At 46.4% G+C, this 19,534-nt stretch overlaps 1 protein-coding gene across 2 annotated transcripts in view; it reads right to left on the bottom strand.

Annotated features, from left to right (window-relative positions):
• KCNH1 (potassium voltage-gated channel subfamily H member 1) overlaps positions 1-19,534 on the bottom strand; it is a gene marked incomplete at both ends in the record, with an annotated part of 267,549 nt that overhangs the window by 64,828 nt on the left and 183,187 nt on the right. For both annotated transcript variants that reach the window (XM_079761861.1, XM_079761862.1), the window contains 2 exons: positions 8,716-8,968; positions 14,943-15,142. In XM_079761861.1, the coding sequence (XP_079617987.1) occupies positions 8,716-8,968; positions 14,943-15,142 (453 nt within the window). The remainder of the gene's footprint in view (positions 1-8,715; positions 8,969-14,942; positions 15,143-19,534) is intronic.

Below are 19,534 nucleotides of genomic sequence, written 5' to 3'. Positions count from 1 at the left end.
TTAATTTTTCAAGATCACTATAGATAAGAAGTGAAAATTGACTCGATTTTTCCTTTCTGTTTATAAAAGAATATATGTGCAGTGTAGAAAATAATTGAAAAATAAGGCCACCATCCAGAAAACATCAGCTAACATTATGGTACACTTTCCATCTTTCTTCTACTCATACATGCATTTTTATGTAATTGAAGTTACTGTTATGCATATATAGTTATATATCCTGCTTTCCCCCACTTAATATTGCGTTGGAAACATTTTGCATGCCAATAAAATTTATATCTTGATTTACCATAATTTTCGATTTAACTAATTCACTCCATCTGGGCACTAACATTATAAGGATTTCCTTTAGAAAGATCTACTAACTCTTCCCATGCCCATCCTCTCTCAACCAGGTCATGTATTCATTACCTGATACCAATGTTTTTGCATTTCTGAATGACTAGATTATTCACACTGTACCTCCTTGCTTGGAGTATGGAGTTAATATAATTGCTTTGGTTGATGGGATAGCTATATGAATATTAATGCATGGTTGGAGTGTTTAGAGAGACACTGAAACAGTTTCCTCCCCTCGTACTGAGCATGAAACCACCTATGACATCGATTTTATTATAGAGCGCTTCAGCTGGTCCTCTCGGTACGTGGAACAATGCACCATGGGAGATGGCAGCGCAGGAAGTGGGGGGTATCCCCCTCACCGGCTCCAGCTACAAGAATCTTGGAAGCATCTCTGTGAAGGACTTAGCTTCCCCGTCTCTAAAATAATGAGGGTTTATAGGAAGTGGTTGCAGTTTTTTAAACTTTTGTTAGATAGCCATTCTGTCTTCATTGTCTAGCCAGCCTCCCCCTGTTCAAGAATGTGTGTGTGGTTTTTTTTTTGGGGGGGCAGGAGAAGGGGGAGGTAGCACCTACTAAAAAAGTGTCATTATTTTCTGATTGGATCAATAAATAAAAGGAATGCTGTTAAGACTAAAAATATATTATTCTTTCAAATTGTATCCTAACATCTTAAAAGGATCTGTGAAACTTGGAATGATGCCAACTTCCTCAAGAGTTACTTTAAAAAATAAATGTACTGATTTCGAAAGTAGCACATGCTCTTTTAAAGAAAACTTGAAAACAGACCAATACATAAGAAGGAAATGAAAATCTCCTACAGCCTCCCACACCAGAGACCTCTGTAGTGACATGCTGATGAAGATGTCTGTGGGCTTTTATCTACGAATGTGTCTCCCCCCATAGGCCAGATCATGTTGTATTTACAAACTGTATTTTACTTACCTACCGTAAGAGTGTCTAATAGCATTTAAAGTTCCTTGTGAACATTTTGAAGGGCTACACTCCCATGTCTTTTAAAATGTTCTGAAATACTGGGTCATTTATAAAAACATTCACATGTTTTCTCTGTACCTCTCTTTTTATTGTTGTTGTTATTTTTCCTATTCCTTCCTCTGAATCCTAAATCTCTGTCTTAAGTCCTGGCTTCTTTTCCCGGTTCCAGACCCACCTTTCTGAGTGGCTGTTGAAAACCCCACCTGGATACTCGTTTTAAATGCAACAAGTCAAAACCAAGCCATCACCTTCATTTCTCTCCATCTCTTCCTCTGGAGGCCTCCTTCTGTTACCGCTGTCGCCATCTCCCTACTTACCAGTACTCTGAGGTCAGCATCACCTCTCTCACCTCCTGCTACCTACTCCTCATATCCTATCATTTATAACCTTTCAGACTCTCCTTCCACAACGTCTCATCCACCTGCCCCTCCCATCTAAGGTTGCCAGATTTAGCAAATAACCATACAGGACACCCAGTTAAAGCTGAATTTCAGATACATGGATAATACTATTAAGCATCGTGTGTCCCGTTCAATGTTTGGAAATATTTAAGCTAAAAAGTACTTGTTCTTTATGAGAAATCCAAATTTAACAGGATGTCCTGTATTTTATTTGGCAACCCTACCTCTCTCAGTTTCTACTGCCTGTATCTGAACCCTTCTCATCTCTTCCAGGAGCCCTAGTCACCTACTGACCTCCTGGTCTCTAATTCATTAATCTTTACAAAGCACAGCGCTAATGATGTCATACTTTACTCACCACTGTGGCCTCGTTGTTCATGCTGACATTTAGAAACGTCCACAGCCTATCCCTAAGCTGCCTCTCCAGCCCCCGGCCCCACTGCTGCCCCTCGGGGATCTCAGCTCCAGCTCAAGCGCTGGACTTGTGGTTACAAAGCACAGCTTCTCCAGGCCTCGGCTCCCACCACTCTTCCCATCTGAACGCCCTGCCTCATATGTCCTACTCCTGACTCCATCTTCACAGAGCCACCACCCTAGGCTGGGCCCTCCTTCCCTTGAATATAGACCACTAGTTGTTTATCCTACCATTTTGGGAGGTCAGAAGTCGTTGAAAATTGACACATTCATATGGGTCAGGCTAAAATAATAAAGAGTTTGCTCCCATGCTTTACAACCTTCCACGGAGTCGTCATTTCATCCCTTTCCACAAAAAACATTGAGTAGTGACTGTCTACGGCAACATTCTCAAGGTATCGTCCTCTACGCACATTCAGTGGAATCCCCCGAGGGAGGGAGGGTTTGTGACATTGCGGATCCCAAGGCTCCGGCCTAGAGCTGCAGAATCAGAACCCACAGGGAGGGCCTGGGAAACAGCACCGTGAACACGCTTTCCACCTGAGTGTCATGCTCACTAGCGTTGAGAACCACCGGCCCACAAGCAAAGTCTTCTCAGGCTCCTCGACTCACACTGGCCCCCGAATGTGCCTCTAACGACTCCAGAGGCTCAGGCTGCTCTTCTCACTTTAAGAACCAGCCTATCCAACACTCCTGCTGGTCCCGCCAAGCCCAGTCAACTACCTCCTCCATGAACATTTCCCTGTTCACCCCAGGAAGCCTACAGAAAGAGGTACCATTTATTGTCACTAATCATGCATTTTTCTCCCCAAATGGGATATAACATTCATCCAAGACAAGGATTTTCTCTGCATGCTCCCCCCTCAATGAGGCTAACACCATGTTATGCTGTGATAGTTGTTAAATAAATAGATGCTACATTAATATCCAAGCAAGGTCAATGGATCCAAAGTAACTATTGAAAGCAAAGTTGAGCATATCTTTCAAATTAGGGGGTGGGGAAGACTCCATCTTGGAAAAAACATGGACATGTTTACATGCCCATTTAAGGAGAATGTACATCCTAGTTCAGTAGTGGCAGGACTGCAAGTAGAAAGTGAATCAGATGATCTGCCCATCAGCCTTCCTCATGACTGCTCCCCTTCCTTGGACTTTGGCTCAGCCACAAGTAGAGAAGAGTTTCCTCTACTGGAGAGCCATCCCCAGATCTGTTCCAAAAAGACACTGCAGACTCAACAGACTAAGCCCCATCATCTTTATCCCTCCTCCTCATTCTCCTTCTTGTCCTCTTCTTCCTCCTTCGACTCTATTGCCTGTTTAGTCTCTGCCAGAAACTATTCCCACTCTTCATCTCCCACATCCCAGAGGTTCTCCCTCCCCTGATATCTCTGGACTCTTGACCTTCTTCCCCATCTCCGTCCCACCACCTTACTTAGGCCATCATCATTCCTCACCTGAGCCTCCTAGCCAACCCCCATGCCTCTGTATTTGTGGAACCAGATCTTCAAGTCACTCTCATGCTTAAAATTTTCTCTGGGACCCTCATCCTATAAGATAAAGTCCAGACCCTCATTCTAGACCCTGGGGCCTTTCACAGCCTGCCTTTCAATTCAATTCAACTCAATTCAATTCAGCAAACAGCCGATAGTGCCTTCCATGTGCTGGGCCAAGCCAGAGGTATGAAATCAAACGTTCTCAGCTCACAGGAGAGACAGATGAGTAAGCATGTGATTGATGCAGTGTAATGGGCTTAGTATAACTACAGAGGGGGGTCTTAGAGACTTAACCAGTTAGTGGTTACTCCTGCAGGGAGTTAATGCAGAGACAGGGCTACAGTTGAAATCTCCAGCTCAGGTCCAAGGCTCTTGAAACAATTTTTTAAATATGTTTTTATTAACTTCACAGAGAGGAAGGGAGAGGGAGAGAGATGTAGAAGCATCAATGATGAGAGAGAATCATTGATTGGCTGCCTCCTGCACACCCCCTAATGGGGATCAAGCCCGTAACCCAGACATGTGTCCTGACCAGGAATTGAACTGTGACCTCCTGGTTCATGGGTCAAGGCTCAACCATTGAGCCACACCAGCCAAGCAGGGCTCTTTACATTACTCAAGGCAGCCTGGCCAAAATGACCTCAGTCTTGCCCAATAGAATGAAACAAAACAAACAAAAAGAAAAGATCCAAGATGATCCATGATTAAAATACAAATTAAGTATTAAAATGTAAAACCCATAAAAGTTACTACAGAGACACTAAATTACAGTGAAATAAGATCATTTAAATAGCACATTTATAAGCTGGAAACACAGGGAGCTGGACCACACTCAAGCACAGCCCCGATGAAAGCCCGTGACTCATCTACTGTGGCCAAGTAACACAAAATAGATAACAAGTTACTTGCAAATGCTAATAATACTAGTTGGCCAGGGGCAAAAGTGGGTACCTGTGCCTTTTTATTCAGATATCTATGAAAAACTAGAAGAAAATTATTTTTAAAAAATATCATTAAAGATGCAAATGCTGAAGTCTTACATTTATTTTAAAGAACCAAGAAACTAAAATTGAGAAGAATTAAGTGATTTATAAGAGCATCCCAAAAGGAGATTTGGGAGGGTGTCATCTCAAAACTAAGGCAGAGAACATCAAAGGAAAAGGAGACCATAAGAGACCATGGCGTATATTCTGTTCTCAGGACACAGCATGGCCTTCAGTCCAAGAGAGATATGGTCTATGTTTGTGGAACCATGTTTTTAAACTGCAGACTGTGATCAGGTCAAGAAAGCAATTTAGTGGGTCATGACAGTCAATTTCTTTTTAAATGGAAGGTAATAGAATCCAATAGAAAATGCCAGTTGTATCAGAGGGAAGGGGGGCGCAGGGACTGGGTAGAGGTGGGCAAAGCGGGGGGAGAGGGAATGGAGACATCTGTAATAAGAGTCAACAAAAAAATAAAGTTAAGAAGTAAGCACTGAGTTTTATGTATAATTGTGTGTGTGCACCTGTTTAGTAGCTCATGATGTAATCAACATTTCATATGATGGAGTGTAGTCCAGGTTTGAAACACTCTTTTCTGACACTTTCATGCTAAACACGCTCAGCTATGAACAGTGACCTTTCTCCTCATTCTTGGCGTCTGTGCTAAAATTAAACAGAGGATGAGGCGGGGAATATAAGCACTGAAAGGAGGAAACAAATTAGCAGAATGTAAATGAGTGAACTGCTAACAAGGGGCTAGAGACCAAACGGATGAGATAAATGAGCTCTGGGCTTTTTTTTAAAGACTCCTGCTCTATATGACAAGTAAAGATGACCTGGCTGTCCCCCTTCCTCATTGGAGCACTGGATACACAGTAGCTGCTCAATGATTACTTGTCCAATGACCCTCTAGAAGCACCTGCATTCTCTCTATGGTGACACTTATCAAGCAATGTGATCGTTGCTTTTTAAATAATGTCGGCCTCCTCCATTGAAGCTCCTTGAAGGCTGGGCTAATGTTGGGTCCACAGCTGCATCCTCACCCCCATGACACTGTTCAAGACATGTTGGTTAGCCCTAACCGGTTTGGCTTGGTGGTTAGAGCATTGGCCTGTGGACTGAAGGGTCCCAGGTTCGATTCCGGTCAAGGGCATGAACCTTGGTTGCGGGCACATCCCTAGTAGGAGGTATGCAGGAGGCAGCTAATCGATGTTTCTCTCTCATATATGTTTCTAACTCTCTATCCCTCTCCTTCATCTCTGTAAAAAAAATCAATAATATATATATATTTTTAAAAAGTCATGTTGGCTGGATTGAACTAAAGGGCACACATGGCAATAAAGATCGAGCTCTCATACCCATCTGATGCTTGAAAACCTGTTTAGAGAACAACAGCTCTAAACTTCGGTTTCCAGAGAGCAGATCGCTTGGAATCTCTTCTGTGTCTTGGCCCAGAGGTCAGGTTGACTCAAAGAGCTTGTATCATCCTTTTATAGAATAAGAGCCTCTTGAAATCTCCTGGCTCCTGGGGATGCGTGGAAGATGTTTTTTCCTAGTCTGGACAGCTTGAAGGCAACAACCACTTTGAACCTGTGGCTGCTGAGCTATGTCAGAGGTCCCGTCCACATGGCTAACTGGAGCAGGCGGGGTGCTCGGGAGGCCCGAGGCAGAGGGCTGGAAGTCAGTTGACCAAGTAAATCAACAATAAACCAAGGCCGGTGCTTCCCCACAAGAAGCCCAGGCTGAGGGGAAATGGGACATGTCTTGGACACAGTCATTTGCCTTCCTCGCTCCTCTGCGGCTCTGTCATACTTCCATGCCTAGGAGTCCACACCCAGCTCCTAATAGTGCCGCTGATTATGGTACATCGATAAGGGTGCCCTGAGCATGGGTATGTAAGGCGGACAGTATTCCTTGGAAAGCCATAAGGTGCTATCAGTGAGGGGATGGGTGAAAGATGCCCCACACTAAAATATCAGTTCAAATTCAAAGGAGAGTCGACTAGTCACTAGCTACTCTTCTTCTCAGGCAACCACCCCAACCTCTATTACCAACAGAAAGTCCTCTTTATCAAGCGCCCTGATTGAAGGCAGGGATACATGTCATCTCCCTGCAGCAATGTTAAATCAATGGCTGTACCATTCCTGTGCCCTGTTCCTCATACACAGTCAAACCTCACATCTCTGTGGATGAGAAAGGCAAGGAACAGAATAACCCTGTCTGTAGAGTTCAGTGGATACCAGGAGTCCAGAACACTTGTTTCAGCCTCCACCTCCCACCCAGACTCTATCCCAGTCTCCAGCACATGCGGAAGGAATAGAAATCATCCTTGATTATTAACCTGAGCAGAATGTAACCAAGAGGGCAAGTTCGCTTGGGGCCAGAGGAGCAAGAGGAGGGCTGCATATTCATGCACTCCAAGGTCAAGCAGGAGCAAAGTTTGGGATTTTTTTAAAAAACACTGTCTATGTCTAGATACTTAGTTTGAATCTCAATTCTAACTCCAGTATAACTTAATCTCTCCCCGCCTCAGAGTCCTGAAACATCATATATAAAAGATAAAAATATACATCTACAATGTTTAGCAGTATTTGGCAACTTAATGGACCAGCAAACTACACAAATTATCACCAGGATTGCAGTGTTGCAAAATGGATCGGCAGAGGATTTGGAGTCTGAGGGCCTCCAGAATGCTGGCTCATGGGCCTCGTCAGTTTTGAGAGTTGCCTAACCTCTCTGAGCTTTCATTGTCTCATATACAAAATGGGGATCATACAATCACTTCATGGGGTTACTCTAAAGATTGACTGAGAGATCAACCAAAGGACTTGTATGCGTGCATATAAGCATAACCAATGGACGCAAGACACTGGGAGGGGGGTGAGGGCATGTGCCGGGGGGTAGGGGAGGCTGGGGGAAGGTCAATTGGAGAAAAAAAAAAAGGAGACATATGTACTACTATTTGTAATACTTTAAACAATAAAAAAATAAAGATTGACTGAGAATCTGTAGGAAAAATGCCTGGTGCAGACTAGATGTCCTGCCCACCAAAGAGGAGTCGTGCCCCCAGTAAAGAGCTGTCCTGACGCCACCTCAGGCAATCAGATGAATCTCTCAAAGGTCACTGATGCTCAACGTGCAAAATACCAACCTGTGCCCCCATGTTCCTGTCTGCCTCCCACATTCCCTACGATGGTGTATGGCAGATCAGCTTTCCTGTTATCCCAGTGAGAAACCCTGCAGTCTTCATGGACTCCCAACAGTAAATCCTTCATCAGGTTCTGTTGAGCCTACTTTTAAAATACTAGTATGTCACTCCATTTGCTTCTCTCCATCTGCTCACCAACAACTTGCCCCTAGATAACATGTCTCCAGCCTCATCTGCCCGCCCAGCCTTCCCCCTTCCATCCACTCTCAAGCTGCAATTATATAGTCCCCTCTCTGAAGTACAAATTGGATCGTGCCTCTCCCCTGCTTTAAACCCTTCTTGGGCTCCCCCACGTAAAATCCAAGTCCCTTAGCATGGATTCCAGGTCCTACATGATCTACCTCATGCTTGGCTCACTCCCTAGCCCCATTTCTCCTAGGCCCCTTCTGGTTCTGTGCGCTCCAGCCACACTGATGCACACACAGTTCTTCAAATGAATCATGCTCTCTCTCCGCAGGGACTTCACACATGCTCCCCCCTCTGCTTAGAATGCTCCCTGTCCCTTCGCTTCTCCACGCTAACTCATTCGCAATCTTTATTTTTCAGCTTAGATGTCATTTCTTCCAAGAAGCCCTCCCAACACTTGAATACTGGGTTAGAGGCCCTTTGCACTGTAGGCAAATGTCTGCTTATTTGTTCCCCCAGTAAACTGGGGGTCTCTTGAAGACAAAACCCATTTTCATCATTGCAATACCCCAAGTGCCTCAGACTGCGACGGCCACGAAACAGGCCCTCAGGTATTTGTTTGGTGGATAGATGCACAGAGGCCAACTAACAACGGGTGTTGCCCTGTGGTGCAGTCTCTGGGTGCAGGCAGCAGTGGCACTGAGCTGCCCACCTCGGACAGCAGAAGGGTTCCTCCCAGCAAAGGCAACACCTACCTAGGATGGCCACCACCTCGTCGTCCTGGATCACCTCCAGGGAGCCGGAGACCACGAAGCAGAGGCTGTCGACGCTCTCTCCTGCGTGGTAGATGAGGTCCCCCGGGGCGCAGTGCACCGTCTGGAACTCCATGGCCAGTGCCCGCAGGCAGCCGTCGCTGGCCAGCCGGAACGCAGGGTGCTCCTTGAACACCTTGCGGTTCAGGTGCACGCAGATGTCCGCTCTCATGTCCTTGGGACAGATCTGCAGGACCTGGCCAGGCACAGGGAGAAACAGTGTCACGGCCCTCCTCGCTGTGGCCTCCAGCCCATTGCCCCTCGACACCGGGGGGGCAGAAGCAACCCCCACCAGGCTAGACTGCACTCAAAGTGCTGGTAGACAAGACAGCCACAGTCCCAACCTCATTCTTTGGGAGGCAGCGGTCCCCAAAATCTGTGTTAAGTGCTCAAACGAGGCTTCCCAAGAGTAGAAGCGCTGGAAGAATGGGGGACTCTACAGGTCGTTGGGAAAAGCCTCTCTGAGGAGGTGACATTTAAGCTGACACCTTCATAATGTGCCAGAGGGAGCCATGTGAAGAAAGAACATTCCAGAAGAATAACAAAGGCCGTAAGGAAACCTGAGCAATAGCCAATGTGAATGAGGGGCAAGGGGTAGGAGATGAGGTTTCGGGAGTACGCCAAGCAGAAGAGCGTGTAGAGCCGTGTAGGTATGAAAACCCTTTGATTTATTCTGTGTGATGGGGACACATTGGAGGACTTTGAGCCGGGAAGTGACAGGAACTGACCTATATTTCAGAGGATCATTGCGGCTACAGAGAGGAGTTTGAGGGTTCTGGCTTTGGAGAGCAAGAATGCAGCCAAGGAATCGAGTTGAGGCCGGTTAGCTAGATTGAGGTACTCGCCTCTTCCCTCCCCATCTGTATGACAACCACCGCCAAGACAGTTCTGGAAAATGCCAGATAAGGATAAAATCTCCCTGTCCCGTTGGGAAGGTGGTGCCTGGCCCAGATCCACACCCTTATGAGTTCCTCCTGGCCAGCCCCAAGTATAAGCCTAGCCCCTGAGACCCTTTGGGGAGACTCACTCCCCGAGTGTGTACTTTCGCTTTAATAAAACCTCTGTGCTTTACCGAATCTTTCTGTCTCATTCTCGAATTCTTTTTTGCATGGAGACAAGAACCTGGACACTGCCACAGGGTTGAGGCCTCCCGTGGCCTCCCTGTGAGCCTCTGACATCAAAGTTAGGTCCCTCCTGCAGTGGAGCCAGTGATAGGGATCCTATTCCGAACTGACATGATCTTCAGATGGACGGAATATGGGTGTGATTTAACGAGAGATATAAGATAATATTTACTAAGCACTTACCACATGCCCGGTATTGCTAAGTACTTTAGCGTGGTTCACTCATTTCATACTTATTTATAGGGCATCTGATTATATGCCAGGAACCAGTCTAGGCTCTAAGAATGTAGCAGAGCACAAAATAGACAAAAATCCCTGCCCTTGTGTAACTTAACATCTAGTGGGAGGAGACAAATAATAAGCAAAATAAGAAAAATTTAGCAGTAAGTGCTGAAGAGAATAGAATAGTAAAGAGGGAAGGGAAAGTCAAGGGAATGTGATTTTACATTTTTGAGTGTTATGTGCATTAGCTAATTGAATCCTCACATGACCCTAGGAGGTAAGTACTATTATTGTACCATTTTACAGATGAGGACACTGAGACACAGGGAAGATAATAACTTGTCCAAAGTGGCACAGCCAGGAAGTGGCAGAGCTGGGATCTCAAATTACGTAGTCAGACTCCTCGTTTATATGCTAACCACTCCCTATATAATGTGGCTGCCCAACACAAATGGGCTTGCGAATTGGTTCTCAGTATTTAGGAAATCGAGACAACATGGGAACTATAAGAAGCTTTGGGTCTCATCTTTTACGGAAATGAAAATTTCTCAGCCTTTTCCAGGGGGAGAAATATTTCCTTGGACAAAACATTTGCAAGAAGCCATCGCATAGCCCCTTCCATATTAAGGAACACAACAGCCCCACGTGGACTTGTTCAGAGAAATGAGAAGTGTTCCTGAAATAATCCTAGCCTACGAACAAAGCGGGGGGCACACCATCCACCATGCCCAGCGAGGACATTTCTCTCCCCTCCCCGCGTCCCTGCCTCAGCACAGGCCATTTGCCTCAGCATCTGTGCTCACTGTGGAATTTGCAAGCCCCTCAGCCTCCTTCAAACCTCCGCTCCAATCTCGACAGCTTTGCTCATACCCCATCCCGCTCAGGTGCCCCTGAGCTCTGCATGGAGGCGTGGCCGTGGAAAGAGGGCACGCAGTTGAAATCCCACCTCATTTTCCTCTCCAAGTGGCTTAGCTGCTCTACACTTCGGCATCTCCTGTGAAATGCACTCTGCTACCACGGGCTGGTGAGGAATAAATGGAATTACACCCACCAGCACACTTCCCTGGGGCAATGCCTGGCCCAGTCAGGGCCTTGAGGAATGCCAGTCCCCTCCCGCTGCGTGCCTCTGCGCTCTTGCCCTGGGGTTGCAGGTTGCTAAGGCGGACAGGATGTTCTCCGGGAGAGAGGATGGAGGACTGGCCGAGACCGAGGAAAATTCAGACTGCCCGTGCTTGGGAGTGCTTGCTAATACTTGCCTCTTTGGAGCTCATTAAAACAAGGCTTCTGCAGAAATGTGGATTTAATTGGGATCCTCCTCTCTCCAAACAGAACACAAGGGAGTGTAGAAGGCTCACGTGTCATGTCAAAACTGTGCTCGGTGGTTCAAAACCAAGATTTATTCTTTAAAGTTCACCTTTAAATATTTGGTTTCCCCTGGGCTGGGATTTGCTGGCAGAGGCTGCTAGTGACGAGGCCTTGGCAGGGGGACAATGTTTTATTCGTGGGCACCGTTCCCGGAGCCACTGGGAAGCGTGTGTGAGGAGCAGAGGGACCCTGGCGTGGAGGAACTGCGGACTGTCACAGCCACCAGGCATCTCCATCAGCCTTCTGTTGGCGCCACCCTGGGCGGGGCAGGGGACCCTGAATTCCTGTCTCTGAGGGAGAGTGTCAGCCCGAGGCCCTGAAATGGGCCACCTTCCCTTCCACTTGGTTCTGAGGAGAGACTCTCCCTGCTGGTCCTTGAGCCTTGAAGGCCACAGGGGAGAGGTCCCCAGGGCGGTGAGGAATAAATGAAATTACACCCAGATTGGGAGGACAGCAGCGAGGCTGGGAGAACAGGCTTTCAGGCAGGCAGGTCTGGATTCAATTCCTGCCTTAACACCTAGTAGTCATGTGCACCCGAAGCAACACTTAGCGTTTCCTCCAGACTCTGTTTTGGAACTCGAGCACAGAAGCCTCCTGGGCTCGCGGAGCCTGCACACGAGGGGCTAGGCGCACGTGGGCTCTGATTTCAGATGTTCTCAGGGCAGCAGAGCAGCGGGGCAGTCGGAGGGGGGGCTTTGAAAGTCCTGAAGGTCAGAGTTCAAAGGGCCTTAGAGGTGGGCCTTAGTACTAAGCCATCTACTTTACAGGTGTCACAGACTCCGAAGGACAAGTGACATGCTCAAGGTCACCAGCCAATTACTAGTAAACTGAATGAGCCCAGCACTACCATCCTCTTCTCCTCTTCCTCTCCCCCGCAACGTTGGCTCCCCTGCTCATCACTGACCATTCTGACCTAGCATGGAGGAGAGGGGACTGCTGGAGAGGCATGGGACAGGGGACTGCAGTGGCCGGCTGGGAGGAGCGGCCACCCAGGTCAGGCGAGGCTCTGTGGTGAGTTGCCTCAGCATCCCGTCTTCTATGGGATCAGGACCTGGGGCAGATCCCTAAGTCCTCCTGGGTGGGGAAGAAAGGGGGGAGGCTGGCAGGGCTGCCTCCATGGGCAGCCGACCAGCTCAGCCTGCAGTGTGGGTGCGAAGGGGCTTCTTCCCACGACCAGCTTTGCAAAGGCATCCTGGCCCCATGGGAAAAGGAGCCCCAGGGCTGAGAGATCAACGTTCCTTTCTGCTCCATCAGCTCCCAGGCACCCACAGAACCCGCAGCCTGGCTGAGAGAGCAGAGCAGCAGCAACAGGCACAGCTGGGGCCGGGGACTGGCAAAGCCAGGGACTAAGTCCTGCCTGTCTGAGAAATGAGGGCAACTCTGTGCTCGTCCTTCTTCCCTCCACCACATGTTTTATATTTAAAAAAATGATAGTGGGACCAGAACCGGTTTGGCTCAGTGGATAGAGCATCGGCCTGCGGACTGAAAGGTCCCAGGTTCGATTCCGGTCAAGGGCATGTACCTTGGTTGCGGGCACATCCCCAGTAGAGGGTGTGCAGGAGGCAGCTGATCGATGTTTCTCCCTCATTGATGTTTCTAACTCTCTATCTCTCTCCCTTCCTCTCTGTAAAAAATCAATAAAATATTTATTTTTAAAAATGATAGTGGGAAAAGCACAAACTTTGAAGTCAGACAAACTGGGTTCAAATCCTGGCTTTGCCGTTCTTAACTCTATGACCACAGGCAGTTAATAAAACTAATTGGGCCTCCGTGCCTTATCGTTTCAACAGAAATAACAGCACGTCCTTGTGAAGCATGAATACAGAGCCAGGCATGGAGACGGGCAGCAGGTATTTGTGCTCAATGCACCTTCAACTCACGGAAGCTGGTGCTGTGGTGTCGCTGTGACATCACTGTGTTATCATGGCAGACGTTCAACAGAACCAAAGTACCGATCCTTTTAAGTTGGGATCCGTTAGGTTTAGTTCAAGCTTTCCTTTTAAACAGTCAGCTCTCAACCGACTGTTCTAAGGGAGGGAGACCAGGAGCTCAGGCAGCGGCCCAAAGCCAGCTGAATTTGGCTTTGAACGTGTCCTAAGGCATTTTTGCAATAGTGTTATCTTTCTGTTTTCCTCATTCTAACAAGGAGAGGAATCAGTATTCCCCGAGTACTTACAAATGGACGATAAAAGAAGTGCAGTTGGAAAGACTGAGAAGCGGAGGAAAACGGGCCTAGGATTACATTTTTGCTGATAGAAAATACACAAAGGAGATAACTCTTAAGCGAATAACAAAGCCCATGGCCTCTTTTCTCTATTCTCTCCAATATTCTTTTCTCTATTCTTCGCTTTATTGAAATGCATCTAGAATAACGCAGCTCTCAGAAAGCAAGAGGGATCTGTGGTCATTTCCACGTTCTAGGTGGGAAAACTGATGCCTCGGGAGGTGCCTACCCGGTGCCCTGCCCCAGTCAGCTGGCGGTGAAGGCACCAGCCCTCGCTCAGTGTCTCCCAGACCTGTCTGATACATAGAACCACCTGGCCGCTTGTTGAAAATGCAGATTTCTAGTCTCTCCATCCCCCCTCCCCACCCCAAGTTCTCATTCCATAGATCTGGGGTAGAGGCTGGGACTCTGCTCTGAAGGACCATATCGCAGGATTTCTATCAAGGCCAAGACTAGAGTGAAGCCACAGTCTTGGGCACAAAACTGAGGGGGATGCTAAAAAGTCAGTAATCGAGATAAATCATAGTTTAATGCAATATTTTTTTTCCCTTTGCATCTTCACCAATACTTTATATTTCCTGGGCTCTCAGTATAATGTTTTTGTTTGTTTGTTTGTTTGTTTGTTTGTTTGTTTTTAATATATTTTTATTTATTTCAGAGAGGAAGGGAGAGATAGAAATATTGATGATGAGAGAAACATCAATGGCTGCCTCCGGCACGCTTCCCACCAGGGATCGAGCCCGCAACCCGGGCATGTGCCCTTGACCGGAATCGAACCTGGGACCCTTCAGTCTGCAAGCCGATGCTCTATCCACTGAGCCAAACCAGCTAGGGCTGTTTTGTTTTTTTAATGCAATATTAAAAATTAAATTAAAAGATCATACAAAAATCCATGGTGAACAAAATATCAGAAGTTTGAATAAACACAGGCTCAGTAGCAGTGCTGTGCCATCTTGTGCCATCCTAGCCTGAGGCAAAAGGATAATCAGTAATACTGATGACCGCGCCCTGGGTGGCCCCGATTCTTATCATTATATAAGTGTGGGAAATTCTGCCCTGGACAGTTAGACTTCCATTTCCATCAACATCTCTGGAGGTAGGATCTGGACACCCCAAACTACCCGGGTGAATTTGCGGCCCAGCCAGTTTGAGAACCACTGTCCTAGGAGAGGCCCAGGTCTCCCCGGGGAAGGCTGGCAGACAAGGGGCTTATCTGAGCTCGTCGCCCTCCTCACCTTCTCTGTGTCAATGCCTCTGGACATGGACCAGGTGGACACGATATAATCCATGACTCGCTCACTCAATCCCTTTGGCACCTGGTAGAGCTTCAGGAAGTCCCGAACGCTGTTGAGCATCTCATGGTACCTGTTGGTGTTGGCGTACATCTGTTGGAAAATGGTCGTCACATTCCCGAAGATGGTGGCATAAAGAAGTGCTAGAGGCAAGAGGAAGAGAAGAAACGACATATGAGTGGTCCCTGGACCAGAGCCCAAGGATGCCCGCCTTGCCCAGAGCCAGCCAATGGCTAGAACTGCCCTTCCTAGGACAGGGCGTCCTGACTTCCCAGGAGAACCTCATCCTGAGAGCCTCTGGGAATGGAGTCTCCTACCACCAGATCAGTAAGACAAGGGCAGGGTGGCGCGAGCTGACCTGGCCAGGGCCAGAGCTAGGATACAGAGAGCGAGGGGCGCCGTTGGACTACTTCATTAGTAGAACCACATAGAGTTTGAGCCATGCCTGAGGCCACCAATAAAATGCGTTTCCATGTACCCTGTACCAGCCCACATCCAAATCTATCAGCAAGTAATCTTTACCAAACCCTGCCACGTGCCAAGCACGGTGCTACCTGCTGGGACAAGAGGGTGAATGAGACACTCAGTCTTGGCCCTCACACAGCAAACAGTGTAGCGGAGGGACAGAGCTGGAATGGGTAATCACAAATAAGTAATTAAGAGCAAGTCTGCTGAGAGCGATGAAGGATGTACTATCTTTGCATTTCCTGCTCAGGTGCACAATCCACTTCCCTGTCATGTGACTCCTGGGGTGGGGTTGGGGGTGGTATGGCGAGAATAAAATCAGGTCCCCTCTGAAATGTAACAAGAACATACTCTGTGCTCCTGCCGCTCCCCCAGGTTAGTATCATGAAGGAGGACCATTATGTCATCACAAAACCCCACCTTCTACTTCTAACTCCCATTTTCCCTTGAATGCTGACCTCAGGTGCCAACACTTCCAGGAAACCTCCCCACGGCGGGTATCATGTGTAATATGAGCTCTATAGACATGCCTGGTAGTCACAGGCATGTCTATAGAGCTCATATTACACATGCTTCCTTCCTGACAAAGCATGAGCTGCTTGAAGGCTGGACACATTTTTTTCTTGTCACCGTATCCCCGGGAGCTGACACTATACCAGCACCCAATAAATAGTTATCAAATTTGTGAATTTTACTCACAGTTTTGCTCTGGGTTTTTTAAAATGAGTTATTGATATACAATAAACTGCACATGTTTAAAGGACACAGTTTGATGTTATGTGTATACACCCATAAAACCATCACCACAATCAAGATAGTGAACATCTCTATCACCCCAAAAAGGTTTTGTCTTGTCCCTTCATAATCCCTCCACCCCTCCCGCTTCTCCCTTCTCTCGACACTTTCCCATTCCCAAGCAACTGCTGATGTTTTCTGTCACCATAGATTAGGTTGCATTTTCCATGATTTTATATAAATGGAATCATACAGTATGTACTTTTTAAAAACATCTTTATTAAGATAGAATTCATATACTATAAATGCATCCATTAAAGAATACAATTCAATAGATCTTAGTATATTTACAGAGTTGTACAACCATCACTGCATCTAAGTTTAGAATATTTTCATTCCCCCACCCCCAAAGAAACCATGTACCCATTACCAGTCATTCCCTGTCCATCCACCCCACTCTCATCCCCAAGGCAACCACTTTCCATCTCTATAGATTTGTCTATTCTGGAACATTTCATATAAATTAAATTATACAACATGTGGCCTTCAGTGGCTAGCTTCTTTCATTTATCAATGTTTTCAAGGCCTATCCTCTTATTGTTGAATAATATTCCATGTACGGGTATACCACTTTTCACTTACCCATTCATTAGTTCATGGGCATTTGGGTCATTTCCACTTCCTGGTTATTATAAATAATGCTGTTATAAACACTCATGTACAAGTTTTTGCCTGAGTGTGTTTTTATTTCTCTTGGGTATATACCTAGGAATGGAGTCGCTGGGTTATATGGGAACTCTATGTTTAACATTTTGAGGAACTACCAAATGGTTTTCCAAAGTGGTGTATCACTTTATATTCTCCCCAAAGGTGTATAAGGGTTCCCAATGTCTCCCAAAACCTAACACTTGTTATTCTCTGTTGTTTTTTATTATAATTGCCATCTTAATGAGTGTGATCTGCTATCTCACTGTAGTTTTGATTTGCATTTCCCTAATAGCTAATGAAGTTCATTAAGCACCTATTCATGTGCTTATTGGCCATTCATATATCTCCCTGGGAGAAATGTTCACTCACATCTCTTGGGTTGTATCAACAATAGTTCATTCCTCTTTTTAAGAAACAAAAAAAAATTATGTTGAAATAATTATAAACTCACAGAAAGCTGTAAAGATAGCACAGAGAGATTCTGTATAACCCTCATCCCATCTCCCCATCAGTTACATCTCAAATAACAAAGGTACAATATTAAAACCAGGAGATTTGCATTGCTATAAAGTATGTGTATAATCCTGGGGTGTTTTATCACATGTGTAGATTCACGTAACCAGCACCACATCTTACACCACAAGTTCCAAACTCAGGACTGTTCTATGGTCACAGAGATCTCCCTTGTGCTACTCACACTCCCCGCCCCCAGAAACCACGAACCTCTTCTTTTTTACAATTATGTCATTTCAAGAATGTTCTATAAATGGAATCATATAGTAAGTGATCTTTTGAGACTGGCTTTTTCCACTAAGAAATATCCTTGAAATCCATCTATCTTGTTGCACATATCAATAGTTCATCCTTATTTTGTTGATGAATTCTCTCCCATGGTATGGATACAGTACATCATTTCTGTCAAACAATCCTACTCAGGCTTAGCTGGCAGACTAAAAGGGAAGGAAAGAGAGAGAAAGGCATAGATCTAGAGGCCAGGGAAAGAGCCCTTCAGGTAGTCGGCCTGGCAGGGCTGCATACGGATGCCTGAGAAACTGAGGCCACAGATCCACATAAAGAGAATTGTAAAGGAGGATCAGAAAGTGCTGCCAGGGAGCAGTGTTCACCTGACTGATCAAAAGGAGGCGGATGAAAAGCAGCAGTCGAAGCCTGAATAGTGCAGACATCAGCTCTTCAAAGCTCCTAAATACCGCATATACAACTGGGTGGCAACTCCTGCCTCCCCCACGCCGGTGACGTCACCAGTGGGCTGTGCAGCAGCCTCTGGGGCTGGATGGCTGCCTGATCCCCGGCAGTCTGACCTCAACTCAATAAGCCTGTATAGCAGCCCTGCCTCAGCACTGTCTTCTGGTCCAGCGGTCGCCAACCTTTCGGACCTCATGGACCACCAGTGGTCCAGGCACCACCGGTTGGTGACTGCTGTTCTGGTCTACAATCGACCAGAGGTCACACGTGAAGTGTAGAGGTGCTTTGCTCAGGAAGGCTGCCAAAAAGTTAATGTAATCTTGAGCATAAAACAACAGTTACACCAAATCAATACAGAAAGAATAGCTCTCTTGTTAATGATCCCAGAACCAGGCGCAGGTCTGAGGCCCTCGTGCTCTGGTCACAGTGACGGTAGTGACGCCACATCCGTCATTTCCGGCCCAGGGCTGCTCCCGTCCCCAGCCTGGAAGCGTAAGGTCCTCAGGAGGGCCTTACTCAATTATTATTACTATTATGACATTTTATTATTATTAAAAATAGATTGCTGTGCTCTTAATGCCTGGCTCTAATTTTAGATGGAGTGGGTTGTGTTTTACATGTCTACATGTTATTTATTGATATCTTATATATAAAGCATTATGTCCTTAAATAAGACCTAACTGGGAGAGCAGACATGCAAGTCCGGCTAACACCGCATGGATATCTGAATGTGACGTGGGAATGTGACGTCGGAGAGTGCAGCAACGTCACTGTCGTGACTGAACCTCAGTGCAGAGGCGCCTTGATGACTCTCAATGTGGATGAGTTGGTCTTTCATTGTGGGAAAGGAGCAAGGAGACCTCTCCCAACCCCAAGACAAAATGCTGATTTGGAAAAGAGGAGGCTTATTTCTGCGTGGTGGGTATGGCTCAGTGGTAGAGCATTGACCCATGAACCAGGAGGTCATGGTTGGATTCCCAGTCAGGACACATGCCTGGGGTGTAGGCTCAATCCCCAGTAGGGGGGTGTGCAGGAGGCAGCCAATTGATGATTCTCTCTCATCATTGATGTTTTTTTCTCTCTCTCTCCCTCTCCCTTTCTGAAATAAAAATAAAAAACAAGAGGAGGCTTATTTCTGCATTTGAGTAGTTTACAATTAATGTTGTATCACATCAGGAGTTCTGGGTCTCATCCAAAGAACAGTAAGATAGTATTCTCTGGCCCCTAATTGGAAATTGATGTATGGAATTTTCTGAATGGGCAAAAGTTTGTCTCCCTTTTTAAAATTTGGTATTTATTTTTGTATACATAACACATACCCAGTTTAGAGTGAAATGCCCAAGACATTTAAAAATTCCTTTTTCCCCTAGGCCATCTTTCTTTTCACCCAATTTTCTATTTTGCAAAAGCACCCACTTCCATTG

Source organism: Cnephaeus nilssonii, assembly GCF_951640355.1.
Source record: "Cnephaeus nilssonii genome assembly, chromosome: 21".
Taxonomy (NCBI): domain Eukaryota; kingdom Metazoa; phylum Chordata; class Mammalia; order Chiroptera; family Vespertilionidae; genus Cnephaeus; species Cnephaeus nilssonii.
Note: the sequence above shows the minus strand (reverse complement) of the source record. Positions and strands in the feature narration are given on the sequence as shown.